The 17,677-nt window shown below is 48.4% G+C and overlaps 2 protein-coding genes, 1 non-coding gene and 1 pseudogene across 3 annotated transcripts; 3 read left to right on the top strand and 1 right to left on the bottom strand.

The window, feature by feature from the left end:
• The first annotated feature begins 6,383 nt into the window (after positions 1 to 6,383).
• LOC120690974 lies at positions 6,384 to 12,554 on the top strand (annotated as a pseudogene).
• A 222-nt stretch (positions 12,555 to 12,776) lies between these two features.
• On the top strand, positions 12,777 to 12,847 carry TRNAG-GCC. Its single transcript has one exon. It is a non-coding gene; the product is annotated as a tRNA-Gly (tRNA).
• A 465-nt stretch (positions 12,848 to 13,312) lies between these two features.
• On the bottom strand, positions 13,313 to 14,626 carry LOC120690973 (uncharacterized protein At5g01610-like). The gene is made up of 2 exons (XM_039973912.1): positions 14,336 to 14,626; positions 13,313 to 13,970 (listed from the first exon to the last, which is right to left on the bottom strand). The coding sequence occupies exons 1-2, from the start codon at positions 14,420 to 14,422 to the stop codon at positions 13,545 to 13,547; spliced, it is 513 nt and encodes a 170-aa protein (XP_039829846.1). The 5' UTR covers positions 14,423 to 14,626; the 3' UTR covers positions 13,313 to 13,544.
• Positions 14,627 to 15,259: 633 nt separating this feature from the next.
• Positions 15,260 to 17,473, top strand: LOC120691045 (40S ribosomal protein S7). Its single transcript, XM_039974004.1, has 6 exons — positions 15,260 to 15,407; positions 15,533 to 15,631; positions 15,746 to 15,819; positions 15,922 to 16,045; positions 16,659 to 16,841; positions 17,063 to 17,473. Exons 1-6 carry the CDS (start codon positions 15,303 to 15,305, stop codon positions 17,183 to 17,185), a joined length of 708 nt encoding a protein of 235 aa, XP_039829938.1. The 5' UTR covers positions 15,260 to 15,302; the 3' UTR covers positions 17,186 to 17,473.
• The last annotated feature ends 204 nt before the right edge of the window (positions 17,474 to 17,677 follow it).

Here is a 17,677-nt window from a genome sequence, read left to right as displayed (position 1 = left end):
GGAAGATAAAACACGACGGCTATAACACGTCGCCAAAGGATACCAGGCTAGCCCAAGCATGGTATCACTCGTCAAAGTCATTGCCGGTCGAAGACGTATCCCACTCTACGGACCAGCCAGGAGGCAACGAACAAGGATAGGTCAAACTAGCGATCTGATCCTCAAAACTCATACCTGAAAAAGGGTTTCAACAGCAAGACTGAGTATTCTAATACTCAGCAAGACTTAACCGTCAACGGGTATAAGTAGCCCACTTTAGCTAGACTATGTAAGGTTTTGTGAGGCCCTGGTTTTCCTTTTTGCTGAAAAGCAATAAAGAGTATGTCCTTACTTTCAAATTTTAGCTTTCAAGATTCTAGTTGATTAACCATTCTATGTAAGCAACTACTATTCAATCATGGTAGAACTTTAAGCAAACATCAAGATTGATCATAATATTGTTGCTCTTCTTACTCTGTGTGGCAAAGAGATCAAGCAGTCTCATTTCATCGTGAGAGGCAGACGATTCTGAATCGAAATTCAACCTGGCCAGACAAACCTAACACACACGTTTGGAATACCGTCGGGTCGTTTCCAAACAACCGTTGACCTTTCTTTCCGGCTTGTGGATAGGAACACTCTCCCCGACTACAGGGCTCCAAGGTCCACCCTTCTACGAGGTCCACCCTTGTCCCTTGAAGTCGCATTGTTGCGCAACATAAAAATAAAACCTATCCCTAAGAGAGAGTGTCAGGTATATCCACTCCCCGGTCCAATCGGCTACTATGCTTGCCGCGTACCATATTGACGGCATGTGGCTAGTACTTTCAAAAACTTAACCACCGCTACCACACACCGCGACCTTAGCAAGTTCATCAACACAGACGGGGTCTCACATAAAGTCATGATATCGATCACAACCCCGTCCGTCGTCCTTATATTGATAACAGAAGTAAACAAGCAATTTCTATAAAGCTCGCGAGTGACAGGCAATCACTCGACTTTTACCGGTCCTATAAGCTTAGCAAGTAGTCGAACTCAAGTCTAGTGTTCAGTACATAGGTTCCTAGGATCATGCATCTAGGGTTTCAATTCAAATCCTAAGAACTGTAAATGCACAAGTAAGTAATACAGTAAATGATATTAATTTGAAGTATAGGTTATGTCCGGGGCTTGCCTTCTCGGTAGTCGCTAACTATTTCAGCTCTAGGCTCTTCCGAACTTTGGTTCGGGGCTTCAGTTAGTTCAGCGGCGTTCACCTGAGCTTCGAGATCACCTCCGTCAGACTCCGGGATCAGCTCGTACGTCCCGTCCGACAAAGTAGTCGTATCTATATGTAATGCAAGAACAGAATTATAAACACACATGGGCAATCGTTTATAGAGTAGTTAAACAATAAATCTAACTACACAAGGCATCATGATCAACAGCACAAATGAAGTTTACTAACTTCATAAACAAGTGGGGTGATTTCCTATAACAAATAAGTCATGGTTTGCAAATAAATAAACAACTCAAAGCACAAACAGAAATAAATTTAGCAAAATTTACCCTAAATAGAACATGAACAGATTAAGCTACCCTGTAAATATCATGCCAAAATATGTAGCCATTTATTCACAACAAATCATTCATTCAGATAACACCTAGAACAAGTTTGAATTATACAGGTCAAACTAAAGCAAAACAGAATCTCAAAAATTAACAGTAGGTCTACACAGAGATGATTGAGCTACTGTGAATTTTTCATAATTTTATATACACAGAAATAATTATGAAAAAATAAACAAAACCGACAACAGATTAGCAAGATATATTTTTAACTCCTGATCTAGCCATGAACTGAAGCTCAAACTTCCTGGACAAGCTAAGATACTCCAGACGAACACTCGGGAATATTTTCAGGATTTAACAAGAAAAGAAACTATTCAACATAAATAAAGTCTACTAAACAAGGATTAAAACAAATAAAAAGCTACACATGAGAACTGAGCACAAAATTTTTATAACAAAACTAGTGTCACATGAGTAAACTACCATAAACATTTCCGAGCAAGACAAGCTTTCAATCATCAGATAAGAAAAAGATTAAATAACTAGTCTTTATTTACCTAGTGACACAAAACTAATTACACAGCAAAAACTTGCAACAAACACCTACCATATTATGGTTCTATTGCAAAGACCTACTCTCAAGGATTCCAAAACATCAAGATTTGCTATTTTACGAATTTTCTACGAATTTCTATTGAATTTCAAAGTTCACTGCAAAAATTACAAAGGAGTCCTTGGTGGCACTATTCAACTGAGTCTAGGCCTATTCAAATTACCCCCTGGGTTTTCTTTCCTTTCAACCCGAGGTCCCTGGACCGGGTCAGAGAGGGGAGGCGGCGGTTGACCGGCCGTTTCCCGGCGAGGGGCTCACCGGCGGCGAGGGTGAAGGGGTGTGGGAGCTTCACGGGTTCAAGGCGCACCACAGGGTGGTCTTGGGTGCGGGGAGGGGCTCGGAGGCGGCGGGTCGGCGGCGGAGTTCGACGGCGGCTGGGTTCTCCGGTGAGGGTTGGGCGAGGGTAGGTGGTCTGGGAGTTGCGCGAGCTCACGGCGGAGCTCTCTAGGTGGTTAGCGCGGGCGGAGGAGCGGCGGTGAGGCGGCTCCGCGGCGGCGTCAAGCTTGCCGGCGTTCAAGCGGGGCGGCGGCGGCGTTCTGCGGTGTGAGAGCGAAGAGCAAGAGAAAGAGCAAACAGAATGGCTTTCTGGGGTTCTTGTAGGGCTCAGGCGCTCGCTAGAAGAGGGCGGCGGGCTCTGCAGCGCGTGTTCCACGGCGGCGTCGCGGTGGCGGCCGCCTGGGCGGCTCTGGAAGCGGCGGGGCGCGTGGCACGGCCGGGGAAGCTCCAGCGCGAGGCAACAGGCGGGGGAGGAGGAGCGGCGCGACGCGTGGGCGCCAGCGCGACGGCAGAGGTGGCCGGGAAGGCTCTCCACGGCGCCGGCGGGCGGCGCTGTCGGTGGGTCGCGGCGAGAAACAGAGCAGGGAGGTGGGGGAAGGGGATAAGGGTCATTTTGCAATTTCCGAAAATTCCAGGGACTAGTCTGCAAACCAACGATAACTTTTAAAATAGGGCTCAAATGAAAAAGTGCCCAACATGAAAGTTGTTCAACTTTTCAAGATCTACAACTTTGATGTTGTGCAAAAATTTATTTGACCAAATATTCAAGAGCTAAAATTAAAAACATAAGAGGGATTTTGAATTCTAGGAATTTTGTCTTTTTCAAAGCAATTTCACTTCAAATATAGACTTAAAAGCAAAATTTGATGCCATGCAATAAATGCACTGAAATTTTGCAAAAACACCCTCCACAAAAGCTATATTCAAGAATAACTATAGAAAGGACCTTGCATAAAATCCTAATTGCACATATAACCTTTTATAATTACAAAAAGGTCCTTTGTCAAGCAATTCAAGCACATGATGTATATAAAATATACACAATTACTGTAAAAACACCCAGGGTGTTACACTCCCGACCCCACGCGGGGGCCCCGGCCGCTCCCCACATCAGCGGAGGGCACGCCGCGCCGGAATCAAAGGAGGCAGCGCCGGCGACCCACTCCCTCATCTGCCCGATCTCCTTTTCTTTTTCTACCCGTGTTGACCACGGGGGAAGGGGTAAGGGAGGGGGAGGGGTACCGCTAGGGGTACTCCGAGAATGTACTCAAGGTTCGTTTGCTGTTGTTGTTTTTTTCTTTTCCGATCTAAGATCGGTTTGCGTCGCCCTACCGTTCGTCGCCGTTCATCGTCGACACTCCCGAAGGACGAGGTTGTTGCTGTGCCCTCCAGGCTGCAGTGACGACGTTTGTGATCAAGCCACCCTATCAGTGTCATCGCCTTTTCAGGCGGTGGCGCCACTCGCCGCCGGTCTTCGTCAAGCAGGCCCTCGATTCGTCTCCGCGCCTCCAGCTGTTCTCGCGCGGACATCGCCGCCGATGTTCCTGAAGGAAGTCGTCGTCGCCACCCCTGATCTGAGTGCGACACTTGCTGTAACCTGCGCCGTCGCCACCCCTGTCCTGAGCGTGACTTAAGTCGCAAACCGCGCCGTCTACCATCGTCATCCGCCGCACCGTCCTGCTGCTGTCTTTGGCAAGAAGCTGCTGAGTTTGTGTACTCGAGCACCTCGACGACGCTTCGATCCGCACCTCCTCCATGGCTTCGACCACGTCCACCTCGACTTCGGCTACTACGGCACTAAAGGGCTGTCATCTGCATGAGTCTCCAGTCAAAACTTTCGCATCGGCGTTCCGACTGCAGAGGGGATACGTCTCCATTGTTCTCCAGTCTGACCATTCGTGTTGCTACCGATACGACTACGGAGGGATGTTAGAGTATATTAGGCGACTCCGGATATGATTAGTTTAGGATTGATTGCAATCTTGGGATAACCTTCCTTATCTCTAGAAGAGGCTAATTGCCCTCCAAGCCATGTACTCCTATATATACCACCCAAGAGGCTCAATACAATAATCGACCTCATTATACGCATCCTACACTATGCATTTTTTTTGTTTTGGACAATGGTGCAGATGCGCGGTGCAGTGGAAATGAGATCTTGGAATTGACAGATTCCTTTTAAATGGCTTTTGTGACATTTTGATTCACTCCTTATCTTGTATGTTCTGTTTTGTTTTATCCAATTGTTAATTACACTGTGGTCTTCATTTTGGGGTGAACTTGATTGGAATGTTCATGTGTGGTGCCATTACAAGTCATCAGTCTACCGAGGTAGAAATAGGACAACAATGACATGTTGTCATGCACAACAAAAGGTAGAGAAAGAAAGCAAACCTGATTCCTGATGTTGATTATTTGGATTAAGAATCTATAGGTTATCATTATAGTTTTTTTTTTGTAAAAAATATCGCTACGTTAGTTGTGCTGCCTTATATTCTATTCCCGCAGCTGCGACTGCGAGTTGGAGAAGGCCAGCATGGCTAAAAGAAAGAGTTACAGATAGGGTGAACCTAGATGCAGGTACCAGGAATGCGTAGCAGATAATGCCGTTGAGCTTTTCTCATTGCCAGGTTGCGAATCCGTGGCTTGTTCCCCTTCTTTTGGAGAGTGGCTGTTGCGTGTGCCAACTACCAGGCCACTATTGGGTTGTGTATCTATGACTGTGTTTGGATCCATAGGATATTTTTAACCCACTTCTAAATAGCCTCGAATAGTCTAAAAAGAGCCAAACAGCAGGGTTATTTTGAGCTATTTGAAAATAGCCTACTCAAAAAAAATTATCCCCCCAACAGATGATATTTAGAGCTATTTTCTATGAGACCCACCTTATTCCACTCCCTCGCCCTCACGGGATCCTCTTCCTCACCCGACCCGACCCGCTCCTCCCTCCCTCCCTCCCACTCCATGCCGATCCGCTCCTCCCTCCCAGCGCCGCCGCCTCCGCCCGCTCCCGCGCCGCCGCGGCGTGGGCCCGCCTTCTCTCCCTGCGGCCGCACCACCCGGCAGCTGGCCGCGACGCCGCCTCCCCCACCCGGCCGCGCCGTCACCTCCCCGACCCGACCGCGCCGCCGTCGGTACAGCCGGCCGCGCCGCCGCCTCCGCTCCGACCGGACTGGCCTAGCTGGATGCTCCTCCCGCCGGCCCATCGCCGTGGCGTGTGCTGCCCCCGCGGCTGGCGCGGAACGCGACGAGGCTCCTGGTGCGCTGCAGCTTGCCCGCCGCCGCGAGGTCCTGGAGCAGCCCGAAACGCGACGAGGCTCCTGGTGCGCTGCAGCTTGCCCGCTGCAAATTTGGAGAATCAAGGCAAGGGTAGTGGGAGCTCAATAATTGGAAAGACAAAATAACTCAGAGATAGAGCTATTTGGGTGGGCTAAAGAATAGCTGTCAAAATAACTCTTGATTATTTCTCCAAACAGAACCTATATTTTCCTTTGTTGAAGAACACCCGATAAGTTGCTACCAGCCCACTGTTCCACTAAACTTGCGTATTTGTTTCTGATAGGCTATATGAATTATGATCTCAGATCGTGAAGTTGATGGCATACAGATCCTTGCAAGTTTTGTGGGTTGACCATCAGATCCTCATCTTGGACTTGCCTTTCTTCTCGCCCTCTCTTCCAAGCGAAGGCCAACATGACACTCACAAATGGGCATCAACCTTGCAAATACTAACGTGGCTAGTCAGGTCAAAACGCCCGGAAACAAACAACTAGTCACCGTGTATAAATCAGAATTAGACCACGACTTGATCTCTCCAGCTGGAAACAAAAGGCAACTTTTCCTGCTTAAACCAAATTATACCAAACAATGCGGATTCCTAATCCGGCCTGCACACAGCATCAAATTAATTTAAACCAATCATCAATCAAGAACAAAGGAATATGCATATGCAAAAGAAAAAAAAACTTCCAAGTGCCTCCTCTTCAGGGGACTGAAAAAGGGATTAGAGGAGTCAGGAGAGGAGAAAAACTTGGGGAAGAAACTGCGACACGGCCCGGGAAGGATGCGTCGAGATCGATTTGACCTCCGCCTCCTCTTCCTCCCCGTCCCCTCCTCCTGAATGGCGACACCCTACTCCCCCTCAAATCTCTCCTCTTTATTCCCGTCCCCTCTTCCTCGTGCGCTCCCCGTGCTCCGCCCCGTGCTATCCCGTCAAAACCCTAGCCCGAGCGCAGCCGCCCCCCATGGCTGCGGACTACCGCACCCCGGACCGCCTCCTGCCCGCCGCCGCCGAGGAGCCGGCGGCGCCCCCGGGCCCCCCGCCCAAGCCGGTGCTTAGCGCCCCGGCCGTCCCCGCGGCCACCCACGATGGCCTCCGCTTCTGGCAGTACATGCTCGCCGGCTCCGTCGCCGGCGTCGTCGAGCACACGGTGATGTTCCCCGTCGACACCCTCAAGACCCATATGCAGGCCGGCGCGCCGCCCTGCCGCCCGGCGCTGTCGCTGGGGGCCGCCCTGCGCAACGCCGTGGCGGGGGAGGGCGGCGCGCTCGCCCTCTACCGGGGCCTCCCCGCCATGGCGCTCGGCGCCGGGCCCGCCCACGCCGTGTACTTCTCCGTCTACGAGTTCGCCAAGTCGGCCCTCACCGATCGCCTCGGCCCCAACAACCCCGCCGCCCACGCCGCATCCGGGGTGCTCGCGACCGTCGCCAGCGACGCGGTCTTCACGCCCATGGACACCGTCAAGCAGAGGCTGCAGCTCACCAGCAGCCCTTACACGGGCGTCGGGCACTGCATCCGCACCGTGCTGCGCGACGAGGGGCCCGGCGCCTTCTTCGTGTCCTACCGGACTACCGTCGTCATGAACGCGCCCTACACCGCCGTCCACTTCGCCACCTACGAGGCAGCCAAGCGGATGCTTGGGGACATGGCCGCCGACGAGGAGTCCCTCGCCGTGCACGCCACAGCTGGGGCCGCAGCTGGCGCACTCGCGGCGGCGGTCACCACACCGCTCGACGTCGTCAAGACGCAGCTACAGTGTCAGGTGAGGATCTTATGCACTTGATTCACGATCTGACCAAGCTGTGACTTTTAACGCTCTGCAAGACTGCAACAAATATTATAGCTGATTTGGGTGATTTCTAATGGCTTGCCCACCAAAGGAGGGATCCTCTTATGCTGTCTAGTTGACCAATCCACCTCCAAGATTATTGGAAACAACTTGTGAAGTAGCCTTCTGTGTTCATTTGATCTGCTAGTTGTGATTACTGTTCTAAGGATGCTCTGCAGAACTTTTGTGGAGGCCTAATGACGCAGGGATTTGACCTTTTTATTTTTGTGGTCACTGGACTGTGTGACGCCAACTCCAAGCCACATTTTCATATGAGGACTAATTTGCTGTACATCACTTTGGATAAAAGACGACGACAACAACAATATAACCTTTTTTCCCAAGCAAGTTGGGGTAGGCTAGAGATGAAACCCGAAAGAAATAAGTTCAAGGTTCAGGCACATTGATAGCTAGTCTCCAAGCGCTCCTATCCAAAGCTATCTCTTTAGAAATATTCCAATCCTTAAGGTCTCTCTTAACTGATTCATCCCACGTCAGTTTAGGTCTACCTCTACCCCTCTTTACATTATCGACCCGCTCAAGAACCCCATTTCGCACCGGCGCCTCAGGAGGCCTTCGTTGGACATGTCCAAACCATCTCAGCCGATGCTGGGTAAGTTTCTCCTCAATTGGTGCCACCCCGACCCTATCCCGAATAACTTCGTTCCGGACTCTATCCCTCCTTGTGTGCCCGCAAAACCACCGCAACATCCGCATCTCTGCTACACTCAGTTGCCGGACATGTCGCCTTTTTGTAGGCCAACATTCAGCACCGTATAACATCGCCGGACGAATTGCTGTCCTATAGAATTTGCCTTTTAGCTTTTGTGGCACCCTCTTGTCACAAAGGATGCCAGAAGCTTGCCGCCATTTCAACCAGCCAGCTGAAATTCTATGCCTAACATCTTCATCAATGTCGCCATCATTTTGTAGCACCGATCCTAAATACCGAAAAGTATCCTTCTGGACCACCACTTGCCCATCTAGACTAACGTCTCCCCCCTCATGTCTAGTCGCGCTGAAATCGCACATCATGTACTCGGTCTTGGTCCTACTAAGTCTGAACCCTTTCGACTCTAACGTGCGTCTCCATAGCTCTAACTTCATATTAACCCCTACCCTACTCTCGTCAACTAGCACCACATCATCAGCAAAGAGCATACACCAAGAGATCTCACCTTGTATATTCCTTGTGACCTCATCCATCACTAAAGCAAATAAATAAGGGCTCAATGCTGACCCCTGGTGTAGGCCTATGTTAATAGGAAAGTCAGTGGTGTTGTCATCACATGTCCGGACAAACGTCGTCGCATCATTGTACATATCCTTAATGAGGGTAATGTATTTAGTTGGGACTTTGTGCTTCTCCAAGGCCCACCACATGACATTTCTCGGTACTTTGTCATATGCCTTCTCAAGGTCAATGAAGACCATGTGCAAGTCCTTCTGCTCCCTATATCTCTCCATCAATTGTCGTATTAAAAAAATCGCCTCCATGGTTGACGTTCCAGGCATGAACCCAAATTGGTTTTGGGTCACACTTGTCATTCTTCTTAGGCGATGCTCGATAACCATCTCCCAAAGCTTCATTGTATGGCTCATCAGTTTAATCCCACGGTAGTTAGTACAACTTTGAACATCGTCCTTGTTTTTGAAGATAGGTACTAATATACTTCTCCTCCATTCTTTCGGCATCTTGTTTGACCGAAAAATGAGATTAAAAAGCTTAGTTAACCATACTATTGCTCTATCTCCTAGGCATCTCCACACCTCAATGGGGATACCATCAGGGCCCATCGCTTTACCTCCCTTCATCATCTTCAAAGTCTCACCGATCTCTATCTCCTGAATTCTCCTCACAAAACGTCTGTTGGTATCGTCAAAAGAGTCATCTAACTCAAGGGTAGGGCCCTCACTCTCCCCATTAAACAACTTGTCGAAGTACTCTCTCCATCTATCCATGATCTCCTTATCCTTCACTAACAGTCGATCTGTCCCATCCTTAATGCATTTGATTTGGTTGATGTCCCTTGTCTTCCGCTCGCGGATCCTAGCCATCCTATAAATGTCCTTCTCCTCTTCTTTCGTGCCTAGCCGCTGGTACAGGTCATCATACGCCTTACCCTTTGCTACACTCACAGCTCGTTTTGCAACCCTCTTCACTAATTTATAGCCCTCGATGTTGGCTGCACTTTTGTCAAGGTGGAGGCGCTTGAAAGACTCATTCTCCTTAATAGCCCTTTGCACCTCGTCGTTCCAACACCAAGTGTCTTTCCCCTCCTGTTTGCCTCCCCTACTCACGCCAAACACCTCCGAGGCCACCTTCCGAACACATGTTGCCATCTTTAGCCACATGTCATCTGCATCTTCTCCTTCTTCCCAAGACCCATCACCTAGCATCCTTTCCTTAAACGCTTGTGCCGCTTCCCCTCTAAGCTTCCACCACTTTGTTCTCGCAATCTTAGCACGTTTGTCCCGGTGGACACGTACCCGAAGACGAAAGTCCGCCACCACAAGCTTGTGTTGAGGGACAACACACTCCCCAGGTATCACCTTACAATCTAAGCAATCACGTCTATCCTCCCTCCTAGCAAGGATAAAGTCGATCTGACTCGAGTGTTGTCCACTACGAAACGTCACAAGATGGGATTCCCTCTTCTTAAACACGGTATTCGCTATCAACAAGTCGTAGGCTAACGCCAAGTTCAACACATCCTCCCCCTCTTGACTCCTGCTACCATACCCAAAACCCCCGTGCACTCGCTCGAACCCTACATTAGTCGCACCCACATGGCCATTGAGATCTCCTCCTATGAAGAGTTTCTCGCTGGTAGGCACGGTACTAACAATGCTATCTAGATCTTCCCAGAACTGCATTTTGGTGCTCTTACTAAGGCCTACCTGAGGGGCATAGGCACTGATCACATTCAAAACCAAATCTCCAACTACCAAACGGATTAGGATAATCCGGTCGCCTTTCCTTCTAACCTCTACGACTCCATCCTTAAGGCTCCTATCAATCAAGATGCCTACACCATTCCTATCCGGAGTTACTCCCGTGTACCAAAGCTTGAAGCCAGTATCCTCAACCTCCTTCGCCTTTTGGCCCTTCCATTTAGTCTCCTGAACGCATAGAATATTTACACGCCTCCTAATTGCTGCATCAACTAGCTCTCGCGACTTACCCGTTAGGGACCCTACGTTCCAGCTACCTATACGAATCCTAGTTGGCTCGGCTAGCTTCCTTACCCTTCGCACCCGTCGAGGGAAGTGCGAAGACACTTGCTCATTTTTCACTACACCCGGGCGTAGATGTAGCACGTCATTCAGGTGACGACCCGACCCTTGCTCACTTATCATCGTACCCAGGTCACGATACGACGCGCCCTTGGGGGGATGGCGACCCGGCCCTTGCCCATTTATCACCACACCCGGGTTCCGATGTAGCGCGTCGCTAAGAGGGTTACGCCCCATCGAGTTTCTTGTGGGTTTCAAATCCATTAGAGTGGCTATTTTTATGATGGTTTGCCAAAACCTAACGCAACCCTCCTCCTTTACCCGGGCTTGGGACCGGCTATGCTGAGACGACTCAGGAGAAAGAGAGTCTTCCGGTCAGCATAGGCGGAGTTTTTGGATAAAAGAATTAAGAGAATTTTAATGTAAATGCAATATGTATAACTGTTTCACACTGTAGATATGACATAGAAGTTTACAGCAGCTGACTTGCAATTTTTGCTGAAAAACCAAAGTGGAAATTTATACAAATAATTGAGCGCACACATCATTAACTTCCTAGTTCAAGCTTATTTTGGAGTTTGGACATTCACGTGCTCAATTTCCACCAATGGCACGTTCTGTGTCTAGTCTGCTCCCTGGTGATTGGTGAATGTTGATTTGTTGTTTGGCTGTCATATTGGCCATAGTTCAGTGTATTTATTTGCAGTGTGTGTTTGAAGAGGTTTAAATATTATGATTGTGTGACTCGGTTAAACTTATATATATAAGTTATTTATCTTGCTAAATATCACATCAGAGACTTTCCCTGGAACATATAGAGCAGTGGAACCTTGCTTGAATATTGGTTTAAATGCATGTTGTTCAATTCTTGAATTATATACTGACATTTTAGTCTTTCCTATTCTTCTGGAAACTCATCAAGTGAAAATACACAATTAAGTGAACCATAAAACACTTTCATTTTGGGTATTGAATCAACATGAAAAGATCTCGGTGGCGTGCTTAAACCCTTTCTTTTTGGTTCAATTGAAAGCTACCCATTTCATGGCCATGGAGATACTGCCCCCGTCACCATCGTTTTGTATTGTGCCTCATGTTCAGTTTTAATGTGGATTTTTTTCTTCAAGTTTTCTTTTTCTTTTTGAATAACCTGCCATCAGTTTCAAGGAATGTAACACTCATTTTGGTGATCAGGGTGTCTGCGGCTGTGAGCGCTTCCACGCCAGTCTCAATAGGAATGTGTTAGAACAATCATAAAACGAGATGGATATTCTGGGCTGATGAGGGGATGGAAGCCAAGAATGCTGTTCCTGCACCTGCGGTCTGCAATTTGTTGGTCCACATATGAGGCCTCGAAATCATTTTTTGAAGGTTCAATGAGGAAAGGCGGAAATAGTCCGAGCATTTCTTGGAATGCCATGTATTTTTCTTGAAGTCAATGTACTTCCACACAGGAGCATACTCGCTAAGCTGACAGAAGATGCAGCGTAGGGACACATTTGTTAGGCTGTTCGCCCAGAGCTGTCCATTGGGGAATTGAGGTCATGAGATGTGCTGCACGTCAAGCTTGTCTAACGAAGATCTGTCTGTACCCTGTCCTTTTTTTCCTTTCAGATAAGTTCATGTATTATTTTCCTGCCCTGGCTTGAGCTAGCAATACTAGAATAATATTTTGCAAAGTTTGATCAGAATCCCTCAGCAAACTATTATATCTGTAATCCGTCTGGCCTCCTGCCTTTGTGCAGGTTTTTTGTATAATGCAAAAGTGGTTTTGCTATTTTGGATTAGTTGTTTACCACAGGCTATGTTCGGACATTCCCTTCTCCAGAATGAACAAAATTGCATGAATCAATTATTTATGATTTAAAACGAAAGTTATAATAGTGTAGGAATATGATGTGATGGTATTTTATCAGATTATGATCGGTGTTTAAAGTAACCTGGAATGTCGATATGTACCTGGAATGTCGATAGGTTATATTATCTTTTATTACAGAGGCAACACAACAGCACCAGTGGTCTAGTGGTAGAATAGTACCCTGCCACGGTACAGACCCGGGTTCGATTCCCGGCTGGTGCAACTTAGTGTATAGTTTATATACTTTTTGCAGAAGTAGTGTATGTAATTTGCTGGGTCCTCTGCGTTGGGGCAGCGTATTTTTACACCCAGTTCTACAAATCTGACAAAACGCTTGAACTTTGGGATCAAAAGAGGAAAAGGCCTTGTTTGGTTTTGTAAAATGCTAGGAAATCATCATTTTGACCGCTAATCATAGTATCAAACTAAGCCAGTTTATAAAACTAACTTCAGGACCCCTGAAGAATCTAGAGGCCTTTGACCGCATAATTAGAGAATGATACTGTAGCATCACTGTAGCCAATCATCAATTAATTACCGTCGTTAAATTCGTCACGAAAAATTACACCCGTTCCTGAAAAAAGTATTGCAAATAGACTTCATTCTGGACTCCATGCATGCGAGATTTTTTTCTCGACTTGCGTGCGCTAAGGATTGTGGAAGAAAACCAAACAAAGCGGAAAACGATTGAACTGCACCGAGCTCTGCCTATGCTTGGGTCTATGTTCTCATTCAAATCTTAATACTGTACAGTAAAGTACGTGCGTGAGTGCGTCACAACTCACAAGTCCCACAATAAAGCACACGGTCACACAACTAATTAAGCGTAGAATTTATTCCTGCAAGCATCTCAGCGTGCAAAACCAGCAAGATCGAGATCGTCCGTCCAGCGGCGCCACATACTGACATACAGCCAGAGCTAGAACTCGTCGACGGTGATGCCGCCCCTGACGACCTCGTAGGCGTCCCGGGCGCGCGACCTCTTGATCCCGGCCGTGAAGTGCACCTTGGCGGCGTCGGCCTTGACGGCGGTGACCCTGGCCCAGACGAGCACCTTGGTCTTGATCCCCTCCACCTCCGTGAGCCGGCCCTCGCCCAGCGTGCCGGACACCGTGGCGTCGAACCGCATCTCGGAGCCGTCGCGGTAGCCGACCTCGCACTTGGACGGGATGTACACCGTCAGGCGCCGCGTCTCCGGCGCGAGCTCGTAGTTGGTGGCCTCCCGCGGGAAGAGCCCCACCGGCAGGCCGTGCTCCTTGAGCAGGTCAGGCAGCGGCTTCTGCATCTTGCCTTTCAGCTTGTTCACCAGCCATTTCGCGCCCTCCCCGACGCTGGTCGAGAGCGACTGCAGACGCAGGAACACATCTAGTGGATCAGTATCAAACATCAGGACTCAGGAAGCATGAAAGGGTTTGGCCTTTATTTTTCTTCTTTGGCTTCTCTGAAAATCTCTGACAAGAAAGCCAAACGATCTGATAATCTGACGATAGACACCAGCTATTGATCAATAATTGATTCACTCAGAGCTCGTATAACTTTTAGTTCGTGTATTGGTCAGTCAGATGGAGATCAGAGGCCGCAATAAGGCAGGCCAAGCTGTGTGCGTGCGCTCATCAGATCTGAGCAACGCTCCGACCAAAGAAAACTCTAACGAAACATGACAAGCAGCAAAAAAGAGCAGGTAAGAGATGCTGGCTTTGTCCCACGGACCTCGATGTCGTCGCCGGCCGACGAGATCTCCTTGTTGGCCCTCTGCCCCAGCCAGTAGGCGCCCACCTTGTTCATGATCTCGTCCATCTCTACGGCCGCGCCCTTCTCTTCCGCTTTCCGGCGGCCTCCTGCGCGCGGCGCGGCGCGATCTCTTGCTCCGGTTCTCGGTTAACTTCGTTGGCACGCGGAGCCGGAGAAGAAAGGAATCGTTGGGGTCTGGTAAATTGGTATGGAGGCTGGCCTGGTTCACCAGGTCGCCCGTCGAGACGCGACCAATACCGAGTGAAAGCGCGAAGCGGCGAGGAAGATGTGCGCCTCCACTGCCGAGTGAAAGCGACGGCTCTTCTTTCCTCCTCGCATGGTGTGCGTTTGTCGCCGGCACGGTAGCGCGTATTGACAAAACAGGCCGCTGTAGACGGACAACGGGACAAGTGAGACTTTTTTTTTTGGAAAATTGTGTGCCTTGAGGGATTGGTCACGTCTCTTCTTTGGCCGTGATTGGTAAGGTGCATAAGAGGCTAGCGAGGCTTGTATAGTGCCGATCCTTATGCAGACTTAGCTAGTGCAAACGGATTTGTATTGCGGAAGATAGATTTCAGCTCCATCTTCGATTATACAGCCTGCATAAGGTCCGGCGTGGTCACTTTTGTGGGTCCAACTGCGTTACATAGTGAGCACCTTATGTAGCCAACCAAACACAATCTAACCAGAACAAAAATTGACAATGCAACCAACCAAACATATGTCTAAAGACTTTCAATCGTCTGGTTTGGCCACGCATAACTCCTAGAAATAGCCCAAGTAACCCAGCACACCCTCCTGGCAGCCAATTGGGCCACGATGCGGTGGGCCTACGATCCCACATGTGATGTGTTTGGGCCATCGAAATGGGCTTCTCAAATGTACGGCCCGTCTCGCGGTCCAGTGATCCCAGCGAGGTCGGGCCACTCCACGGGGCTAGGGTTTTATGGGTGCCTATAAGAGCTCCCACCCGCGCGGCCACCCGCGACTCCTCCAAACCCTTGCGCCGGCGCCTCCACTTCGCTTCCTCACCCCATCTCCTCGCGCTCAGGTATCTACCCGTCTCCATCTCCGCCCGCCTCCGGATCCACCGCCGGTCTCGCGCCTCTGATTGTTATCTTCCCTCGAGCGCTTGTTGCTGATCTGCGTCGTGATGTTCGAATCTCCTGGCGGCAGGGTCCGGCGCCGAAGGGAGGCAAGATGTACACCGCGAGGAAGAAGATCCAGAAGGAGAAGGGCCTCGAGCCCTCCGAGTTCGAGGACTCCGTCGCTCAGGTGAGCAGGGCGCCAATCCCTCGACACTTCTGTTCTCCCCTTCGTGGCGGCTCCTTCGCGTTTCTTATCTCGTGGGCATCTCGGCGGTCTGATGCGTTTGTTGCTACCTCGCAGGCCTTCTTTGACCTGGAGAATAGCAACCAGGAGCTCAAGAGCGACCTCAAGGACCTCTACATCAACAATGCTATGTAAGAGCCTCGTTTCTTCATGTACAATATCGCTTGTTGAGATGTCGTTGCCTGTTTTGTATGGATGTACCTTTGGTGATGATGCTTGTTGTGGCTTTGCAGCCAGATGGACGTTGCCGGGAACAGGAAGGCTGTTGTGATCCACGTCCCATACCGCCTGCGCAAGGCCTTCAGGAAGATCCACGTCAGGCTTGTCAGGGAGCTGGAGAAGAAATTCAGTGGCAAGGTGAATTTCTCATGTTTTGTTGTTATACGGTGGTGCTTAGCTTATGTGGTAATGTAGAGTTACTGACTATGCTTGAATAAAACTAATAGGCTTAGGTGTCGGGCATGAGGTTCCTTCCAACGTTAGTAGTAAATGTAAATGTATCTGGATTAGGAAATGTAGTGTTAAATTTACTAGCACGTAAGTGATAGTCATCCACATGGCTTGAACCATATGTTGTTGTATATCCTTTTAATTACTCGAGAATAAATGAATTGACTGAGGCGGCGAATCAAAGCCGATGAATTTGGTCTATAGGCTGTTTGGTTCACTGTTATGTTTACGAATTGTGAAGAACTTTCTTCCTACTTTTTTTAATTGATTATAGCCTCTTGATGTTTGAATTGCCTGATGAGAAACTTTTTGTTTGGTGTTTGTGATATTAGACTATTAATATATCTTCTCTCAGTAATATGCTTTGTGTTCTGAGTCTGAGGTATAGTGATTGTTGTCATGAGGTATGCTATAGAAGCTTTTAGCCAAGCGTTACTGTTTGGTGTGCATATCAGTAATTGTAGACAGGTTTTCTGCTATTCAACATCATTGATCATGCTTAATGCTTTGCTTGACTCAGGATGTAGTAGTTGTTGCCACAAGAAGGATTGTGAGGCCGCCAAAGAAGGGTTCAGCTGTTCAGCGACCTCGCACCAGGACTCTAACTGCTGTTCATGATGGAATCTTGGAGGATGTTGTGTACCCAGCCGAGATAGTTGGGAAGCGTGTCAGATACCGTTTGGATGGTGCCAAGATCATCAAGGTATACTTCCATCATATTTTATTCTGATAATCTAAATATCTTGAAGCTTTAACATGTCATGTTCATAATTTGTGACATAATAGTTATTCACTGGTACTACTATATGTACATGTTCATACACTGAAGGTTTTGCAGTAAGCTTGGCCGACCAAACTGGATTGTCACATAAGATGGTCTCCGTTAGGTTCTTTCTGATCCTTTTCTTTTGATGCTCTTTTCAGATCTTCTTGGACCCGAAGGAGAGGAACAACACTGAATACAAGCTGGAGACTTTCACCGCAGTCTACCGCAGGCTTTGTGGGAAGGACGTGGTCTTTGAGTACCCTGTAGCTGAAAACGCATAAAGCTGAAGTCGTGGATATCTCCATTTCATTTCTTTGAAGCAGGATGTTTTGTGGTTGGGGTCTCCGACTAGTTTGCTCCCTATGTACTGCAAAAACCATAGTTTTGATGCCAAAGTTATTGCTTAGATGTTCGGTACCTGGGAATTGGCAGTGGATGTGAACTATGTTAAGTTTTGAGCATTTAAATTAAACCTTTGCCAATGTTAACTGGTGATTTGTTCTCAAATGCTTAATGTGTTCAGGTGCGTCTTTTGAAAAAGGTCATTTTGCTTGTCTTGAGCAAATTTTCATGAATGCCGACATCTACTCTTCTGTAGGAAGTGTGCATCAGGAATGTCTTCTATTCTTCTGTAGGAAGTTTGTTGATTGTTAAATCATTGGTTAAAATTAGTTATGCTCGTAGTTCGGCTGAGCCAAAAACAGAATTTGCTGTCTGTACTTGCCTACTTAGACACAAGCTGCAGTCTTTGGGAATCATCCTGGCAGTCCTGT

This window comes from Panicum virgatum, chromosome 9N (genome assembly GCF_016808335.1).
Source record: "Panicum virgatum strain AP13 chromosome 9N, P.virgatum_v5, whole genome shotgun sequence".
In the NCBI taxonomy this organism is placed as follows: Eukaryota; Viridiplantae; Streptophyta; class Magnoliopsida; order Poales; family Poaceae; genus Panicum; species Panicum virgatum.
This window is presented reverse-complemented; position numbering and strand designations above follow the sequence as displayed.

Excerpts from the sequence above, each read along its gene's own strand:
- LOC120691045 (XM_039974004.1), top strand. The coding sequence starts at position 15,303 with ATGGGTGCCTATAAGAGCTCCCACCCGCGCGGCCACCCGCGACTCCTC. Across the intron at positions 16,046-16,658 it reads AGAAGAAATTCAGTGGCAAG|GATGTAGTAGTTGTTGCCAC; the intron begins GTGAATTTCTCA and ends TGCTTGACTCAG. Across the intron at positions 16,842-17,062 it reads ATGGTGCCAAGATCATCAAG|ATCTTCTTGGACCCGAAGGA; the intron begins GTATACTTCCAT and ends TGCTCTTTTCAG.
- LOC120690973 (XM_039973912.1), bottom strand. The coding sequence starts at position 14,422 with ATGGACGAGATCATGAACAAGGTGGGCGCCTACTGGCTGGGGCAGAGG. Across the intron at positions 13,971-14,335 it reads CGGCCGGCGACGACATCGAG|TCGCTCTCGACCAGCGTCGG; the intron begins GTCCGTGGGACA and ends CTGCGTCTGCAG.